Source organism: Polyodon spathula, chromosome 2 (genome assembly GCF_017654505.1).
Source record: "Polyodon spathula isolate WHYD16114869_AA chromosome 2, ASM1765450v1, whole genome shotgun sequence".
Classification (NCBI taxonomy): Eukaryota; Metazoa; Chordata; class Actinopteri; order Acipenseriformes; family Polyodontidae; genus Polyodon; species Polyodon spathula.
Genome location: NC_054535.1, coordinates 35,831,523 through 35,848,258, shown reverse-complemented (window position 1 = coordinate 35,848,258; position 16,736 = coordinate 35,831,523). Strand labels below are relative to the sequence as shown.

General features: G+C 38.0%; 1 protein-coding gene across 12 annotated transcripts in view; it reads right to left on the bottom strand.

The window, feature by feature from the left end:
* Positions 1-4,837: 4,837 nt before the first annotated feature.
* LOC121295836 (multiple PDZ domain protein) overlaps positions 4,838-16,736 on the bottom strand; it is a 75,898-nt gene continuing 63,999 nt past the window's right edge. For all 12 annotated transcript variants that reach the window (XM_041220955.1, XM_041221002.1, XM_041220945.1 and 9 more), the window contains 10 exons: positions 16,535-16,728; positions 15,888-16,035; positions 15,551-15,637; positions 14,884-14,974; positions 14,570-14,610; positions 12,853-12,975; positions 12,138-12,242; positions 11,893-12,005; positions 10,797-10,920; positions 4,838-5,824 (listed from right to left, as the gene is read on the bottom strand). In XM_041220955.1, coding sequence (XP_041076889.1) covers positions 5,678-5,824; positions 10,797-10,920; positions 11,893-12,005; positions 12,138-12,242; positions 12,853-12,975; positions 14,570-14,610; positions 14,884-14,974; positions 15,551-15,637; positions 15,888-16,035; positions 16,535-16,728 — 1,173 coding nt within the window. In that variant the 3' untranslated portion in view covers positions 4,838-5,677. The remainder of the gene's footprint in view (positions 5,825-10,796; positions 10,921-11,892; positions 12,006-12,137; positions 12,243-12,852; positions 12,976-14,569; positions 14,611-14,883; positions 14,975-15,550; positions 15,638-15,887; positions 16,036-16,534; positions 16,729-16,736) is intronic.

The following is a 16,736-nucleotide window of genomic DNA, read 5'->3' as shown; positions in this document are numbered from 1 at the left end:
CAAGGCTGGGGTCTGGTGGGAGAGTGCTGCAATGGTAACAAACGCCAGTCGAAGGGAGTGGGAACGCAGTGCGACCGATAGGGCGAGGTTACTGGACCGACTAGGGCAGAGGTTATTCCAGCCCCCTCAATGTACCGGACCCGTGGTACTCAAGCGCGGACCTAGTGTGGGGCCAACAGAACGACCCGTCACTGGTGCACGCTTGGGGGCAGGTCCGGTCCATTAAAGGTAAGGATGTTGATGACGCTGGGGCGCTAGTATATCCACATTTCAGTATAAAGGGGCAATTACTGTATAGAGTAAACCTAGCCGCGGGCACAGGACAGCCTGTAACACAATTGTTGGTTCCCCCGTCTTGTTGGACTGAGGTCATGAGGCTGGCGCATGATATCCCTTTTGTGGGGCACCTTGGAGCCGAGAAGACGAGGAAGCGAATATTGGCTCGATTCTATTGGCTCAGTCTTCATACTGATGTGTCGAAATATGTAGCCACATGCCCAGACTGCCAGCGAGTAGCGCCGGGTCGAGTGCGCCCCGCCCCTTTGGTCCCACTGCCGATTATTTCCACTCCTTTCGAGCGCATTGCAATGGACATAATGGGCCCTTTGCTACCTTCTGACTCTGGGTATACGCATATATTAGTAGTGGTGGATTATGCAACGTGATACCAGGAAGCAGTTCCATTGAGGTCCACTAGTGCAGCTGCAATAGCCACCGAGTTAGCGCAGATTATGGCTAGAGTAGGGATCCCCAAGGAGATTTTGACTGATCACGGAACCAATTTTTTGTCCAATACGTTACAGCAGGTGTACAAAATATTAAAAATACGTCCCATCAGGACGTCCGTTTAACATCCACAATCGGACGGTTTGGTTGAACGCTTTAATCAGACCGTAAAGTCGATGCTGAGGTGATTCGTAACACAGGAGCAGAAACATTGGGCATCGCTTCTTCCCTACCTCCTTTTTGCGGTGAGAGAAGTGCCGCAGAGTTCAACGGGGTCCAAAAATGTAGTGAAGTATGTGCTCCTACTACGAGATCGCCTGGATTTGGTCGGTCGTTTGGCCCAAGACAACGTCAGATCGGCTCAGCACCGACAACAGCAGCATTACAACAAAAATGCACGGATTCGAACCTTTCGACCAGGGGACAAGGTAATGCTGCTACTTCCCTCCTCAGAATCAAAACTGTGTGCTAAATGGCAGGGGCTGTATGAGGTGATTCGGGCTATAGGGAAAGTAAATTATGAAATTAGACAGCCCGATCGCCGAAATGAACGTGAAATTTATCATGTCAATTTGTTAAAGCCCTGGCAGGCAAGGGAGGTCTTATTTATAGCCCCAGGCAATATGGAGGATGATTTAGGTCCCTGTCCAGAGACCCCGAGCACAAGAGCGATTTCTATGGGGGAACAATTGGTTCCGGATCAGCAAAGAGAGCTGTGTAAGCTTATTGAGGAGTTCAGCGATGTTTTTTCTGACGTGCCCGGCAGAACAAACTTAGTTGTATATGACATTATCTCTCCACCAGGTGTCACAGTGCGAGAGAGACCGTACCGGATCCCGGAAAGTCGACGAAGTGGCGTTCGCAAAGAGGTATGGGATATGCTCGAGCTTGGGGTGATTGAGCCTTCCAGGAGTGAGTGGTGCAGTCCGATCGTCATAGTTCTGTGTGGATTTCAGAAAGGTGAACGCTATTGCTAAGTTCGATGCATATCCCATGCCTCGGGTCGACGAACTTTTAGACAGACTGGGAAAAGCGAGGTTTATTTCCACTCTGGACCTGACGAAGGGATACTGGCAAATCCCTTTAACCCACAGCTCCAGAGAGAAAACCGCATTTTCAACACCAGAAGGGCTGTTCCACTTTAAAACCATGCCGTTTGGGCTACATGGTGCGCCCGCTGCCTTTCAGAGACTGATGGACCAGGTTTTACGCCCACATCATGAATATGCAGCAGCGTATATTGATGATGTGTGATTTACAGCTCCACCTGGCGAGAAAATTTGGCTAGGGTTACAGCCGTTCTTCAGTCTCTAAGGGCAGCCCGGCTGACAGGTAACTTGAGGAAATGTGCGTTTGCCAAAACAGAGACTCAATATTTGGGATTTTTAATGGGGAATGGAAGGGTGAGACCTGTAGTCACCAAAATCCAGGCTTTGGTTGATGCAGCGATCCCCAAAACCAAGACTCAGGTGAGGTCACTACTGGGCTTAGCCGGTTATTACCGCCGCTTCATCCCCGAGTACGCCACAGTGGTTAACCTGTTAGTCGACCTCACCAAAAAGAGTGCTCCAAATTTAATTAAATGGTCAGCTGAGTGTCAGGGGGCATTTGATACTATTGCAATACACTTTGCCAGGCCCCCACTCTTATCACACCGGATTTCACCAAGAGATTCATCCTCCACACCGATGCATCGGATGTAGGTTTGGGTGCAGTCTTGTCCCAAAAAGTAGCTGGAGTAGAGCACCCGATATTGTACCTGAGTAAAAAAATGTTACCTCGGGAACGCAACTACTCCGTAGTCGAAAAAGAGTGTTTAGCCATTAAATGGGCTACTCACTCTTTACGATACTACCTGCTGGGACACTCATTTGATCTGGTCACAGACCACGCCCCACTCAAGTGGTTAAGCACAATGAAGGACAGCAATGCCCGGATAACTCGGTGGTATCTGGCATTGCAGCCCTTCATGTACCACATGGTACACCGTGCGGGGAAAGACCACCAAAATGCGGATTATTTTTCCCCGGGAGGGGGGAGTAATGGGGAAGGTAGATTTAGCCAAGTGTTCCTTCGGCTCCACTCTGAGCAGTGGGATATGTGACGGAAAGATGAGTTCTGGTGATCAATCTTCCTCCCGACCTGTGAGGGCGCTAAAGAACGAGAGGAGAAGTATCTGGAAGGGCTGGCATGACAGTTCGTTTCCGGGTCAGGGAAGTGGGTCAGCCTGGAGAGAAGCGCGACTCTGTTGTAAGACCCTATTGATTTGAAAGGTAAACGAGAGGCAGCTGCAAGTAATAAGGCAGCTGCAACCGTTTACTAGAGATCATGCAGGATTACATATAGGGGCCAGGGTAACGCTGATCCTTCCTTCGTTTGGGTAGAACGTTTGGAGGAAGAAGGAGCGAGAGTGGAACTCACAGTGTTTTTGTGATTACATGTTGTGTTTGTTTATTAACTGTCTATGTTTATTTCACTGTAGACAGTTAGAGCACTACTCCGGAGCTGTCGAAAAGGGTCAGCACTGTCCGGAGCACCCCTGCACACCACCGTATCTGTGTATTCACCACGCACCCTCACGTCTGCACTCACCCAGGACTGGTGACCGTGGGTTCATTTTTGTTCTGGACTGTGCCCTGTTTTGTTATCTCCGCGCTTTACACATGGTTGTGTATCGCCGGGGATTTATTATTTTACGGTCACCAGACCTGGATTATAAATAAAAGCACCTTTTCACTGGAAACTGTTGTCTGCCTGTCACTCCTGCATCGCATCACCGCTATACCTGTTCCCCTCCACTAGCCACTTTGCCACACTGCCCCATCAAGGCACTTGGGAAATATACAGTGAAATGACAAAAAAAGCCGCCAGCTTGCTATCTTTATCCATGAACTGGACTAGATCTAACTAATGTGAGTGATACAAATATCTTGTAGGCCATTAGGAAAAAATATGATGGCATGATGGCAAAAATTAGTATTGCTGCAAGTTTGAGCCATTGCTAGACATATCATTCAATTAGGCCCACAACAATCCAGTTATTGGTTTACAAAGCAGGGAAATAATGTCCGTGACTGGTCATTGATGTGAAAGTTACTGGACCATCAATCAATAAAACATGGTTACGCACTCTGCCTGCTGCAGGAGATGTTCAATCACCGTCTTCAACAAAATCACACTCCTTCTACTGCGCAGTTACAAGGCAGGTTTCCCAGGAACATTTTTAATAACTGCTTACTGGAAATATTAAAATCAATTACCAAGGAAAAAGATTATTATTATTATTATTATTATTATTATTATTATTATTATTATTATTAACACTTGAACAATTGTTTTATTCTGATCTTTGTTCTCAGTTTATTTAAATAAAAGCATACCGTTTTAAAAAAGTTGTTTTGTACACTCATAGAGAAGCTCATAGGCATAACATTCCCTTTAGAGTGCTCATGTGGAAGGATACATCAAAAAAATAGTTAACATAAATACAAATTATAATTAATTGTGCTGTAACACTGAAGTATAAAAACAAGAAGACCCTCCACACAAGGCATTTGCCGGGCATTATGGACCGTTTGGATGTACAGTAGTAGCAACCTCAAATCTAATAATAGCTGGATGAGTAAGTTTGTACATTCATTCAACAGTCCTTAAAGTGGTTGGCCAATAGAAATATTGACAGTTCATAGAAATAAGGGTTGGGAATTATCTGTTCCTTTTGATTTCAAGCATATGTACATACTGCTATTTTATGTATCTTAACTTCCAGGATATGAAAAAGGACACCAGACTTGTGAGATCATTTCAAACTTTATTTATATTCCAACGACACAGTGTAGTTTGCACATTGTTAAGCAAAATTTTCATCTATGGTTTTTAGTAGCAAAACACACAATACAATATCTGTACACTACCAATATAGTTTACATTAGAATTTTACTTTAAATACTCAAGTTTAGGAGCATAGCAGTGGATGGAGAATGTGACCTGATGAACACTTGCAACCAGAATTGGCTATTTGCTAAAATGAACAGTATTTAACAGTGGTGTTTTAACATTCTCACTGCAGACACAGTTTTCAGTCTGATTTACATCAGGATTAGGGTGCGTATGTTAATGAAGTTATTTGTTTCTTAATATTTTTCTGGCCCCATGACAGCTGGAAATATGTTCAAACAAACACAACTGCCTTACCTGAAGCCATCGTTTTAAATTAGTAAACCTACAGACAGCTTTACCGCAGTGCTATTAAACCTTTACACTTTCTGTTTTTTGCTTAATTTTCCTTATTATTAATATTAATACACTATTTTTACTCCTTTCAATTGACTTTCTCGGTTACATTGTTTTCTATCTTCCTCATTCCATAGATTGTTTTACTCGCATTATTGTTCTCTTTCTTCGTTACAGTTATCAAAACTCATGCAATACATGCCTACAGAACAAAAGAGCAGTGTTCCACACAGACATATTATATATTGGGTCATATTAGTATTGTATTAATCTCCTTAATGTGTTTTAAAAGGGTTTCGTTATCTACAAAGTTGTATTTTTATTACTAGCTGTCGAATAAAGGCCACTGGGTAACATCACAAGTCTGAACTAGCTTCTGAGAAAGTCAGCTGGTCACTAACATTTTTATGGGTGCCTATAACTTCTCTTGCTAACTTCTGTAAATACAATGAATCCAAATGTAACTTGCTTTTATGTAGCGCCTTTCAGCCATATACTTTACAAACACTGTACAATGGAATCATTGAACAAACACTGAAGTGCAAGTCGCTTCTGGAAAGTGGCAGCTAAAAGTGAACACAATATTTTTTACCTTTCTACAATAGTGACTAGTCAGATATAGCACATACTTTAGCAGTGTTAAGTTAGATGATTACAGTGGTTATTGCTACAAAAAAAACAAAAAACATTCAACCATTGACCTCTAGTGAGCATGTTATTATGAGAGTATAGTAAGAGTCACATTGCCTTTGGTCCGCTTCAGAATACCAACTGCTTCTTCATGGGTCACCCCTTCCAGGCTTTGTCCATTCACAGCTATCATTTGATCACCACGTTTTAAACGACCATCTTCAGAGGCAGCTCCCTGAAACACAAATTGTACTTTACCTCTAACTGTATCAGCTATTTATAGCTATTTACAAAAAACAACTGTGTGGTGTTATATATATATATATATATATAATATATATATATATATATATATATATATATATATATATATATAGACACACACCAAAGAGCATTATAAACATGGGAGGGAGTGGGGGCGCGGCGGGACATATAACAACACACATCTGACTGAAATACTAAATAAAATAACTACCTCTCTATAATGATCATTTTAATTAGCAGTTTTTAACCTATAAATAGACTGGCAAACCTTGCAACAGACAAGTAAACCAAGAGCGAGAAGGAGAGCGGGTCGGGAGAGTGGAACAGGGAATAGGCTCTCCATAGGCTCGGCTGCCGGATCGGAGCAGAAGCAAAGCTGAAGCGTCTCGTCTCCCGGAAAAAGCTGCAGCTCCTCTCACAGCAAACAAGTAAATACATTAGGAAAGATAACCACATAATAGGCCTAATATTTGTTTATAAATTAATTCTGAATATGATGCATGTGTTATAACGTGCCAGTGCAGCTTTTCTTCAGTTCAGATATTGTATGAAAAGGAGAGACAGAAACACAAGTTAGCCTGAGAAGTTGTTTATAGTTTGAACAACACCGGTGCTGTATTTACTGTAGAAATATTGCATGACTCACTAGTACAGGGAATTGGGGGACATGCTGTAGGAGCGTTATATCCGAGGCACGTTATAACCGAGAGCCTTATAGCGAGGGAGCACTGTATATCTTTATATACATATTTCCCAAAGAACTGATCAATTGGATATTTTCAAACAACAGCACCCTCCTGATAATGTTATTTTTTTACAATGGACATTAAAAACTCTACATTGTTGTACCAAATAATGAAGGGTTAATCGCAATAAAGCACTTAAATGGATAGTGGAAGAACCTCCAACAGATACCCTTCTAAGACTGGCTGAACTTGTGCTTACCTTGAATTGTTTTTCTTTTGATGGTGATTTATACACTCAAGTAAGGGGTGTTAGCATGGGAACTAAAATGGGGCCACCATATATATGCTTGCCTTTTTCTGGGATCAGTTGAACACACATTTTTACTGCAGTACTATGGAAACACACCTAAACTATATCCTAGGTACACTGACTACATCTTTGGAATTTCCATCAACTCCAGTGAGGATTTAAAACAGTTCCTTCAGTCAGTAACAAATTTCCACCCAGCCCTGGATTTCACATGGAACATACCAAAACAGACAAGCATATATCTTTCTTAGACATTTCCATCGCTGTTTTGAATTCCACCATTAACACCACTGCCTACTACAAACCAACTGATTCGCATTCGTATCTGCAGTATGACTTCTCACACCCTAAGGACTGCCATAACTCGATTCCCTAATCACAACTGTAAAGACTCAGACGTATTTGCAGTGACGATCCAAGATTTCTTTGCAAAACTGAGGCTTTCCGGACAAGATCATCACTAAAGCTAAATCCTGCATTTCAAACATAAACAGAAAAAATACTTTCTATAATAACAATATACAATCCCTTTGGTCCTCACTTACCACACTACCAACAGAAAGATACAGACAATTGTGCAAAGAAAATTTTACAAGAAGTCCCATCTACAGCGCATATTTTCAAGACTCCCTCCTTGATGTCATATAGAAGAGACAAGAATATAAGAGAATATGTGGTACACAGTGCTATTCGTCCTTCTGGACAACCTTTGAAGGGCACATATCCAGGTAATAGACCACAATGTAATACCTGCAAATGCATTCATTCTGAAACAGAGATTTGAGGCAATTAATCTTCATTCAACATTCATGAACAATTTACATGTACCTCTAAAGGAATAGCCTACAGCATTATCTGCAAGAAATGCAACAAACTGTATATTGGGGAAACTAAAAAGCATTTAGACCGGTTTGTAGAAGACTTAAGAAGCATTCGCATTAACACCACTGCATTTCCAGTAGCCCATCACTTCAACAGTGCACACTGCTAAAGACATCACAATCTGTGCTATGGAACAAATGTTGCTCGGAAACAAAAGGAACACGAGTTTATCTTCAAACTAGGAACTTTGGAATCTCTGGGAATGAACATTCTATTCTAATAATCCTGACGCCATCCTCAGAATTTGTATATAATTACAATTCTTAAATAACAAGTTTACTGCACTGTGATTACTTTTCTTTTTAAACAGCTGAAGGGCTTTTAACTGAAACGTCCTGAAAATAAAAGATTTTTTTAATATTTTAAACCTTTTCAATTATATATACAGTACCAGTCAAAAGTTTGAGTACACCTGCTTGAAACCTGTTTTTTCATGATTATCTATGCTTTTAACTGTATAAACTTGTCTATAAACACTTAATATTTAATTATATGATACGTGTACTTATATAAGCTGATAATCATAAATTAATTGCACTCAAAAATTAAATTTTTAAATGAAAATGTAAATCTTGTCAATTTCAATGAAATGGTCACCCAAATCAAGGGGATTTCAGTCTGAAGCCCAAGTCAGTTAAAAGTCTGAAATGTGTATAACAGGGTGTTAGAACACTGACCTAAGTATAAAAGTGTCTTTGTTAGATGTTCTCTGAGTTAACTAGCATGTTACCTAATAAACCTTTTGTCGACAATTATTGTTAACAGGTGAGGGTCCATGATTTTACTATAAATATAGGTAGCATAGGCACAAGTTTGTCATTCCTGAATGTAAGGGAGCAGAAAATGGCAAAATACTCTCAGTTAAGCAAAGAAAAAAAGTTTCATTTCATTTCTTAATTACTTTAAGAAATGAAGGTCTTTAAGACAAATCGCAAGAACTTTGCAAGTCTATAACTGCAAACTTCATTCTTCATCAAGATAATGACCTGAAACACACCTCAAAGTTGTGCAAGAACTATCTGGTGAAGAAGGAAAGTGAATGACAACTCAATCTTGACCTGGCCTGCCCAGTCTCCAGACCTCAACCCCATAGAACTTGTATGGGACGAACTGGACAGAAGAGTCAAAGCAAAGCTACCCCCAAGTTCCCTACATCTCTGGGAACTGCTGCAGAAGAGCTGGGAAGACATGTCGGGTGATTTCCTGCTGGAACGTGTTAACCGAATGCGTTATTAAGGCAAAAGGTGGCTATTTTGAGGAATCCAAGATTTAGAGACTATTTTCAATTTTCTTGAACATTGCTCTGATACTCCTTATGTTTTGTTTTGTATATTGTAATATGTGTTTTCATTTTCAAGTATTTACAGAAACGTATACAACGTAAAACATTGTCAATTATGAAAAAAAAAACTAGTTTCCAGCAAGTATACTCAACTTTTGACTGGTACTATATATATATATATATATATATATATATATATATATATATATATATATATATATATAGAAATTTTCCAGAAAATTAGAAAAATCTTTACAAAATGTAACATCTCTCTCTCTCTCTCTCTCTCTCTCTCTCTCTCTCTCTCTCTCTCTCTCTCTCTATATATATATATATATATATATATATATACACATACAGTGTGTGTGTGTGTGTGTGTGTGTGTGTGTGTGTATGTATATATATATATATATATATATATATATATATATATCATCAGTTTAATAGCATAGTAACGATTTAATAAAACAAAGATGCACATTTGAAATAAAGCTTTTTATCCATAAAAGGATGCAGTACACAGGCAGACAGTCTGCCAGCTAGAATACTCAACAGTGTGTGTGGTCGCTGTGTAATTCTTGCAGTGTGGAGAGTGTAATCTTGTTTATAAAATGGCTAAAATGACTGATGGGTCTTGGCCAATCAGACATCTTGTTCAAGCAATTTTGACTTATGGAATATATGGAATGTACAGTAACCCTTTATTAGGATCTATTGGAACATTTGTTGCTACCCAGTAGGTTACTTGGTTTCTCATGTTGATTCATTGTGTTAAAAGATACCGAAATGGCTTAAATACAGATTCATTTTTTAGTACGTTGTGCATTTGTACTTACACGGTATTGTATTTTGCTGTTAAACTACCAAGCAATACCAGGATAATATGAGATGTATTCCAACATCTGAATGCCTTTGTAGTTATGGCTTTTATATGACACATGTTTGTTCTTTCCTTGTTTTAAGGTCTATTTTTTTAATTTTAAAAAGTGAGGTACGTGCCACTTCTGCTCTGGGCCTGACTCCAACCAAATCAGTTATTTGGCTTGGCAATAGGCTGCTGTTACTTTGATGTCAATGGATTCTTTATGATGCTCGTTTATCCAAACCGTGCCATACTGAGTACTTTGAATGGAACAGATTTTACTTGTCACAAAATACACATTAAGCACTTAAGATAATGTGCTTGAGGTAAACGCAAAGCATAGTATATTAGAAACAAATATTTGTAAAGCCAGAGAGGTCAATATTAATGATCTAAAAAGTGGTGGATCTAAGTACCACCACCCTGCTTTAACTCAGTATTATTCCAGTTTTTAAATACCATCCTCCTTTAACTCAGTATTAGTCCTGTTTTTAAATACCATCCTCCTTTATCTCAGTATTATTCCTGTTTTTAAATAACACCCTCATTTAACTCAGTATTAGTCCTGTTTTTAAATACCATCCTCCTTTAACTCAGTATTAGCCCTGTTTTTAAATACCATCCTCCTTTAACTCAGTATTAGTCCTGTTTTTAAATACCACCCTGCTTCAACTCAGTATTATTCCTGTTTTTAAATACCATTTTTATTAAACTCAGTGTTATTCCTAATTTTTCCCCACAAGTGAGGTGTATTGGCCTATTTATTGACATCAGTAAATACACTAACACTATTGAGTGTGGATCACAAAATATCAGCAGTATCAAGATCAGACACTGTTTAGAGCATGACAATAGACCACAGAATGGTTTAAACTGCAATACTGACACCTCAGCATCAGTGAATAAATTACAAGCCTCTACCTTTACAAACACAGTCTTTACATAAATGGGTAAGTCTCCATGTGGGCTTCCAAACCCTCCAACAATGCTGAATCCCAGTCCATCAGGCCCTCTGTCTAGTGTAATTGTCTTGTACTGGGGAGGCCTAAAACAAGAATGAATGTTCAATAAAAACATGACAAAACATATTCTAGATTACAGTATGTTGTAAATCTAAACTACATCAGGAAAAAGTAAGACCACATTGAATAAGGGTATTACTAACATAGATACATTTCTCATACATTTAAAGCTAACAGTATCATGAAAAAGTACATCACCACGATCTACATCCACCACACATTTTAAAATGTATGTGATACAAGTAAGGACGAACAGACAGGCTGTCAGGTTTCACCATACAGTATATCCCCAGTTTCTAACAGAGTAACCAAGTTTTATCACTATTTCATAATTGGTTCTCTACAGACGTCTCCACTAAACTTGTTTGTTTATGTTAGTTTTTTTTATAAACTTTTGGTTCAAACACAAATAAATAATGATGTACAATTAAATATTTAAAGTGTTACACATAGATTAGAAGTTGCTACATTGTAGCATCATACAAGTCTTATCTATGATGTGGTTGTCATAGTTAAAATAGTAATTCATATCAGTATGGTGTTCCTGTCGATGCATGACTACTTGGATCCAAATCTGTATATTCAAAAGGCTTTTTCTTATAGTTGTACAGATAAAAATCAAGATTAATGTTATCCATCATTATATTCCATCATATATTAATATTTGATATGTTTTTATCTTTCCAATATTTAACTAATACTTTTGTTAAGAGGACAATTTGTGAAGACACAATAACATAATAAAGTTGTGCCTTTCAATAATAAAAAATCAATAAATAAAAAGCTTTTTTGACACAGTGTTGTATTCATTTTAATAATATTACAAATAAGGATAAATATTTTTGACAAATAATCCATCAAATGTTCATAATTCCACATAAGTAACAGTTTGACTTTTTCTGGACAGTATATGATAATTGCCACTTCAAGGGCTGCCAATGAAACCTTATGAACTCTTAACCTTCCTCCCTGTTTAATGCAGTCTGCAAACCTACCCCAGGTCATCATGGAAGATGCTGCTTGCAGTCAGGCCTGAGACTGAAAAGCTGGCCCCTGTCTGATCCTGTGGTTGATCTGATATTACGCTCACTTCTCCTCCAACAACCACCTGAATAGACAGGTAAATAAGACATACTGCATTACCTCTGATTGTTAATTTAGTATATAGGGAATATTTTCTAGGTCTTTTTTTTTTTTTTTTTAACTAAACTATTTTTAAAAAATCAAAATAGCACCTTACCTGTAACTCAATCGTACCCGAGGCATTTTTCAATAAGGTCACAGCCTGGGAATGACTCATGTTTTCAGTTGACGTTCCACAAATGCTAACAATCCTATCTCCAACCTACAGAGCAGAACACACAAAACCATGTGTTTAATCAGTCGGATGCTGCTAGGCTTTCTTCTTTTCTTTCCCCCTTTTTTAAGAACAAGATTTTATCTCAAAGCAATAAACTATTTAAAATGTCATAAGTCACAAGGTTTTGTTACAGTCTGAAGAAAGAGTTAAGCTGCTTTATTATTCACCTTATACAGTATCTACAAAATCCAGTACAGCACCTAAAGTTTAACTGCAATTTAGTTTTTATGGGCAATTTATTTTATTACAATATTATTATAAAAGATACTTAAACAAAATAACAGCCACAGACCATACTGGCATTTTGTTTTCCCTAACAACATTCTTGGTATAATCTCTTTATTATAAGTCAAATTTTTACAACTTACTGTTCCATTAGTACTCCAACAGCTTAATAGCTAACACTAGAATAGACATATCGCAGATGGCTCTTCCTGTCTGCACATAATCTTTTCTTCTAGCAAACAATGAGAACTGGGGAGGCTCTCTGCTCCATGCAAATTAATGATGTCCTTAACACGCCATGGTTCATGAGTAGGACTGGGATGCACAAATGTAAACTTAATATATTGTATTTGTTCCCTTCCCAACTTACTTTGAGTTTTTGAGTCTGGGCTGCGACCCCAGTGGGATGCATCATGGCAATGAATATAGGGACGTCACCAAGGGGACTTCCTACTCCCCCCGCAATGCTGATTCCCAGAGAGTCTGTGGGCCCCTGTTAAAACAACCAATACACACTCACTTACAGGGGTCTATGTTAATGATTTAAACTATGTTGGCACAAAATACGTCTCTATGTAACGTTAAATTAATCAAGCTGGTGTTTCCCCCAGGGCTGATTTATAGATCTACAAGCAGACATGTCAACCCCTAAGTGTTTATACCAGTGAGACCCATGCTGAAATACCTTGGGATTAATGAAAACCCTTAAGCTACACCACTAGATTTTTTCTGACAGCTATGCAAATGACATGAATACAGCATGTACATGAAAAAAAGAAAAACACACAACTGTAGCTAGTCATGAAAAGAAAACACTCTCTGCTTTTGCGCCTTTGAGGAGACAAAATAAAATAAACAAAACAAAGAAATAGTCTGGGTACACCACACACTAAAAGAAATGACATTTACCACTGAATGTTTATATTCGAACTGGTTTAACATGTACAGTATTCATAAAGAATACATCTACACATATTTCATTATAAATACAGAAAATTAGTTTAATACAATACAATTTTATTGATTTTCAGTTTTAATAAAATCTTCTCAGTTAGTGTGCGAATGTGATTATTATTATTGGTCAACATTATTAAAACAAAGAAGCATCATTTTACAGAAATACAAAACCAGTGTGGTGCAGCGCTCCCTGTGACTGAATAAAATTAAGGTGAAATAAAGCAAGATCGACATACCATCAATTGTTCTGCTATTTCTTACCACATGGCGTCTTTCTTTTTATTGTCTTTATGATGCCAATGTCAATGGTTATAAAAAAACCCAACATTTTTTTACTTTAATAGTGAAATTCTCATTGATGTCCATTTCTCTTATTTCCGTGGTAATTTCTACAAGAATGAGACAGTGAAAGTCTGACAGCCTCTCCTTCGACTTTGTCCGAGTAATGACATGTTGTGTACAGAAACATAGAAGGCTTGCGCAGACAAACCGTCAGTTTGAGACAAGGCAATCTTTAGAGTAAGGGAGGTGAATGCGTAGCAGCTACAGGAATACAGAATGGTAATGTACACCTCTTCTCCCCCAAAATGAAATAATACGCTTGGTCAGCTGTATTGGATTTACCGCTGTATCATGTATAAAAGGTTTCACAGCCTCGCAAACAAACTTATGCACAAACGTGAGAATCCACTGCACAGCCAAGAGACTCAAAATTGTGAAAAACTGTGAGTTTCACAGGTAAACCTTGAGACTTGACATCCATGTACAAGCCTACAAAAAATGACAGTGAAATGAGGTTTTGCGAATCAAAAAAACATGCTAAGGTGGCCGTATTAAGACCTGCCACTGTGTATATTAAAATGGGCCACTCATTCATTAAGGTGATAATTGATTTTTGCAGTGGTCTCTTATTTTTTTCCAGAGCTGTATATATACATATATACAGCTCTATATACAGCTCTATATATGGTGTGTGTGTGTGTGTGTGTGTGTGTGTATATATATATATATATATATATATATATATATATATATATATATATATATATATATATATATATATATATACATACACACCAATTAATCTACTGTATTTGTTTTCCATATAATTTTTAACACATAAAACATACCTTTGTAAACTCAACAGTCCTCAGGACTTCTAGCTCAGATGCTACAAAAATACAAAAGAAAAAAAAAAATTATTGCAAATATATACTAATACACATACTGGTACACTATTGAACCTACAACGATAACACGTTCCTAGAATTGTTGCATTTTTATTTTATTAAGTATTAATATAGGTTATTTGACTTTTAATCAGAAATGTTAAGCTATCTTAAGTCAATAAGTTCTTTATATGATGTCTATATTAAGTACAATGTTCCTTACCTGGTTCCATAGATGCAATGTAACTATAGTTAGAGGGATAAACTTTACTTACAAGTGTGGCTCTTCTGTCCATTATCAGAATCAGCCAAGAGAGATACAGGCATGCTAAACGAAGTCAGTCCATAGATGCCAGTGTCACTAACCTGTATGTTCCAAAGCAGGTCAGCATAAGACATTTGGTTTAGGTCTATTAACATTAATTGAAAATACAAGGTGATGATGAAGTCAGTAGACCACTTTCCATTGCTACTTTGGAAAAAAACATTCCATACCAAGAAATGTAGCTGATACTGTCTAAACTCAACAAACCCTTTTTTGAGTCAAACGATGCCCTTGTTGACTTGATCAGTTAATAAAATAACACAAATTCTGCAGGACTCAGATATAGGCCCTTTATGATATGTGGTTATAGTCTTAAAATTAAATAATGCTTTGGTGTCTCCACCTGCCAAGTTTCACAATGCAAAATGTCCAACATACCACATAATCAGAAAAACAAGAATAAAATGCTTTAAAATAGTTCTCATTACTTTTGAGTCTTCCCGATCTGTTTCATGGTAAAAAACAAAACAAAAACAAAAACAAAAAAACCTCTCCATATAACAATGTCACTAACATTCCAGTTTTATCAGTTGTGTTTTGTTTTGACTAAGGTACTTGTTTAGTGCTTTGTGGTTGGTATGCAATGATGAGATACAGGTACAGAAGGGAATGCACACCTCACTGCTCTGTGATGATCGTCTTTCTGAATGGAATGGTCCTGCTTTAAACCTGCCAACTTCCAGCTTTATCGTTCCAACAGAACACTGAAAATGAAGGGAAATCCACAACAGAGGCAGGGCTGATACACAATTAAGGCAGGTTTTTTTTTTTTTTTTAACTTTTAAATGAATGCAATAATTGTTAGAAATACAATACTTTAATAACAATTATAACAGAATGTTTTTTTCAGTAAAAGTTCCGTAGACGGTATGCCAAGCAAATCTTAGAAAAATGTAACTATTTCCAGTGTTAATATGTCTGCACAGAAGATATTAAAAGTGTGTGTTTTCACACCTTTAGCAATGCAGCAACAGCTTCTTGTGTTGTGGTTCGAACATCTTCCCCATTCACAGATAGTATCTGGTCTCCCTGCATTAGTCTACCATCTGTTTCAGCGATTCCTCCTTTCACAATGTCTGACACAAAGACACCAGTGTCATTCCTGTTAAAAAAAACAAAAATTAAATCAATCTTTAATTGCATCCACCACGTGATTAAAAAAAAAACAATCATTCTGATCATGTCACTTATAGAAAAACAATTCACCATTAATTTCAAATCACACAAGTAATTCTGGGAGAAGACAGGACTGAGAAAAATACATATGTAGTTCCTATATTCTTACTGGAATCAACTTTTAAAATCTTTCCACAGATAAACAGTGACTCAAAGCTGAATGAGGTGAGAGGGTCTAATCCCTTGACCTTACGGAACCAAAAGGTAAACAATCTACCACTCTAAAGAGCTTGAGTCAACAGCATCTGCGTTTGCCAGAATTACTTCTTAACTTTGGTTTTGGATGTGAAACTGAAAGTACCACATGAGCCTGTGGCTTGCCAGCCAAGCGACTCATCGACTGGACCCTCTGTGGAAGTCACAGAGAGGTCAGATTGTGAAAGCAAGAGTGAGCACAGCAGCTCAACCATTACCACAGCTTTTACCTCTTTCCAACAATGCTCAGGCCTAAACCTTCGCCTGGTTTCTTCTCCAGCTCCACAGAGAACACGTCCCACATTTCATCTTCTTTGTACTGGGCCTCATCTCTGTATACCATCAGACGCACTTTCTGTGGGGTCTGACGCAGGACATGTATTGCTTCATCGTGAGTGGCACTTCTTAAATCAATTCCATTAACCTGCAGAC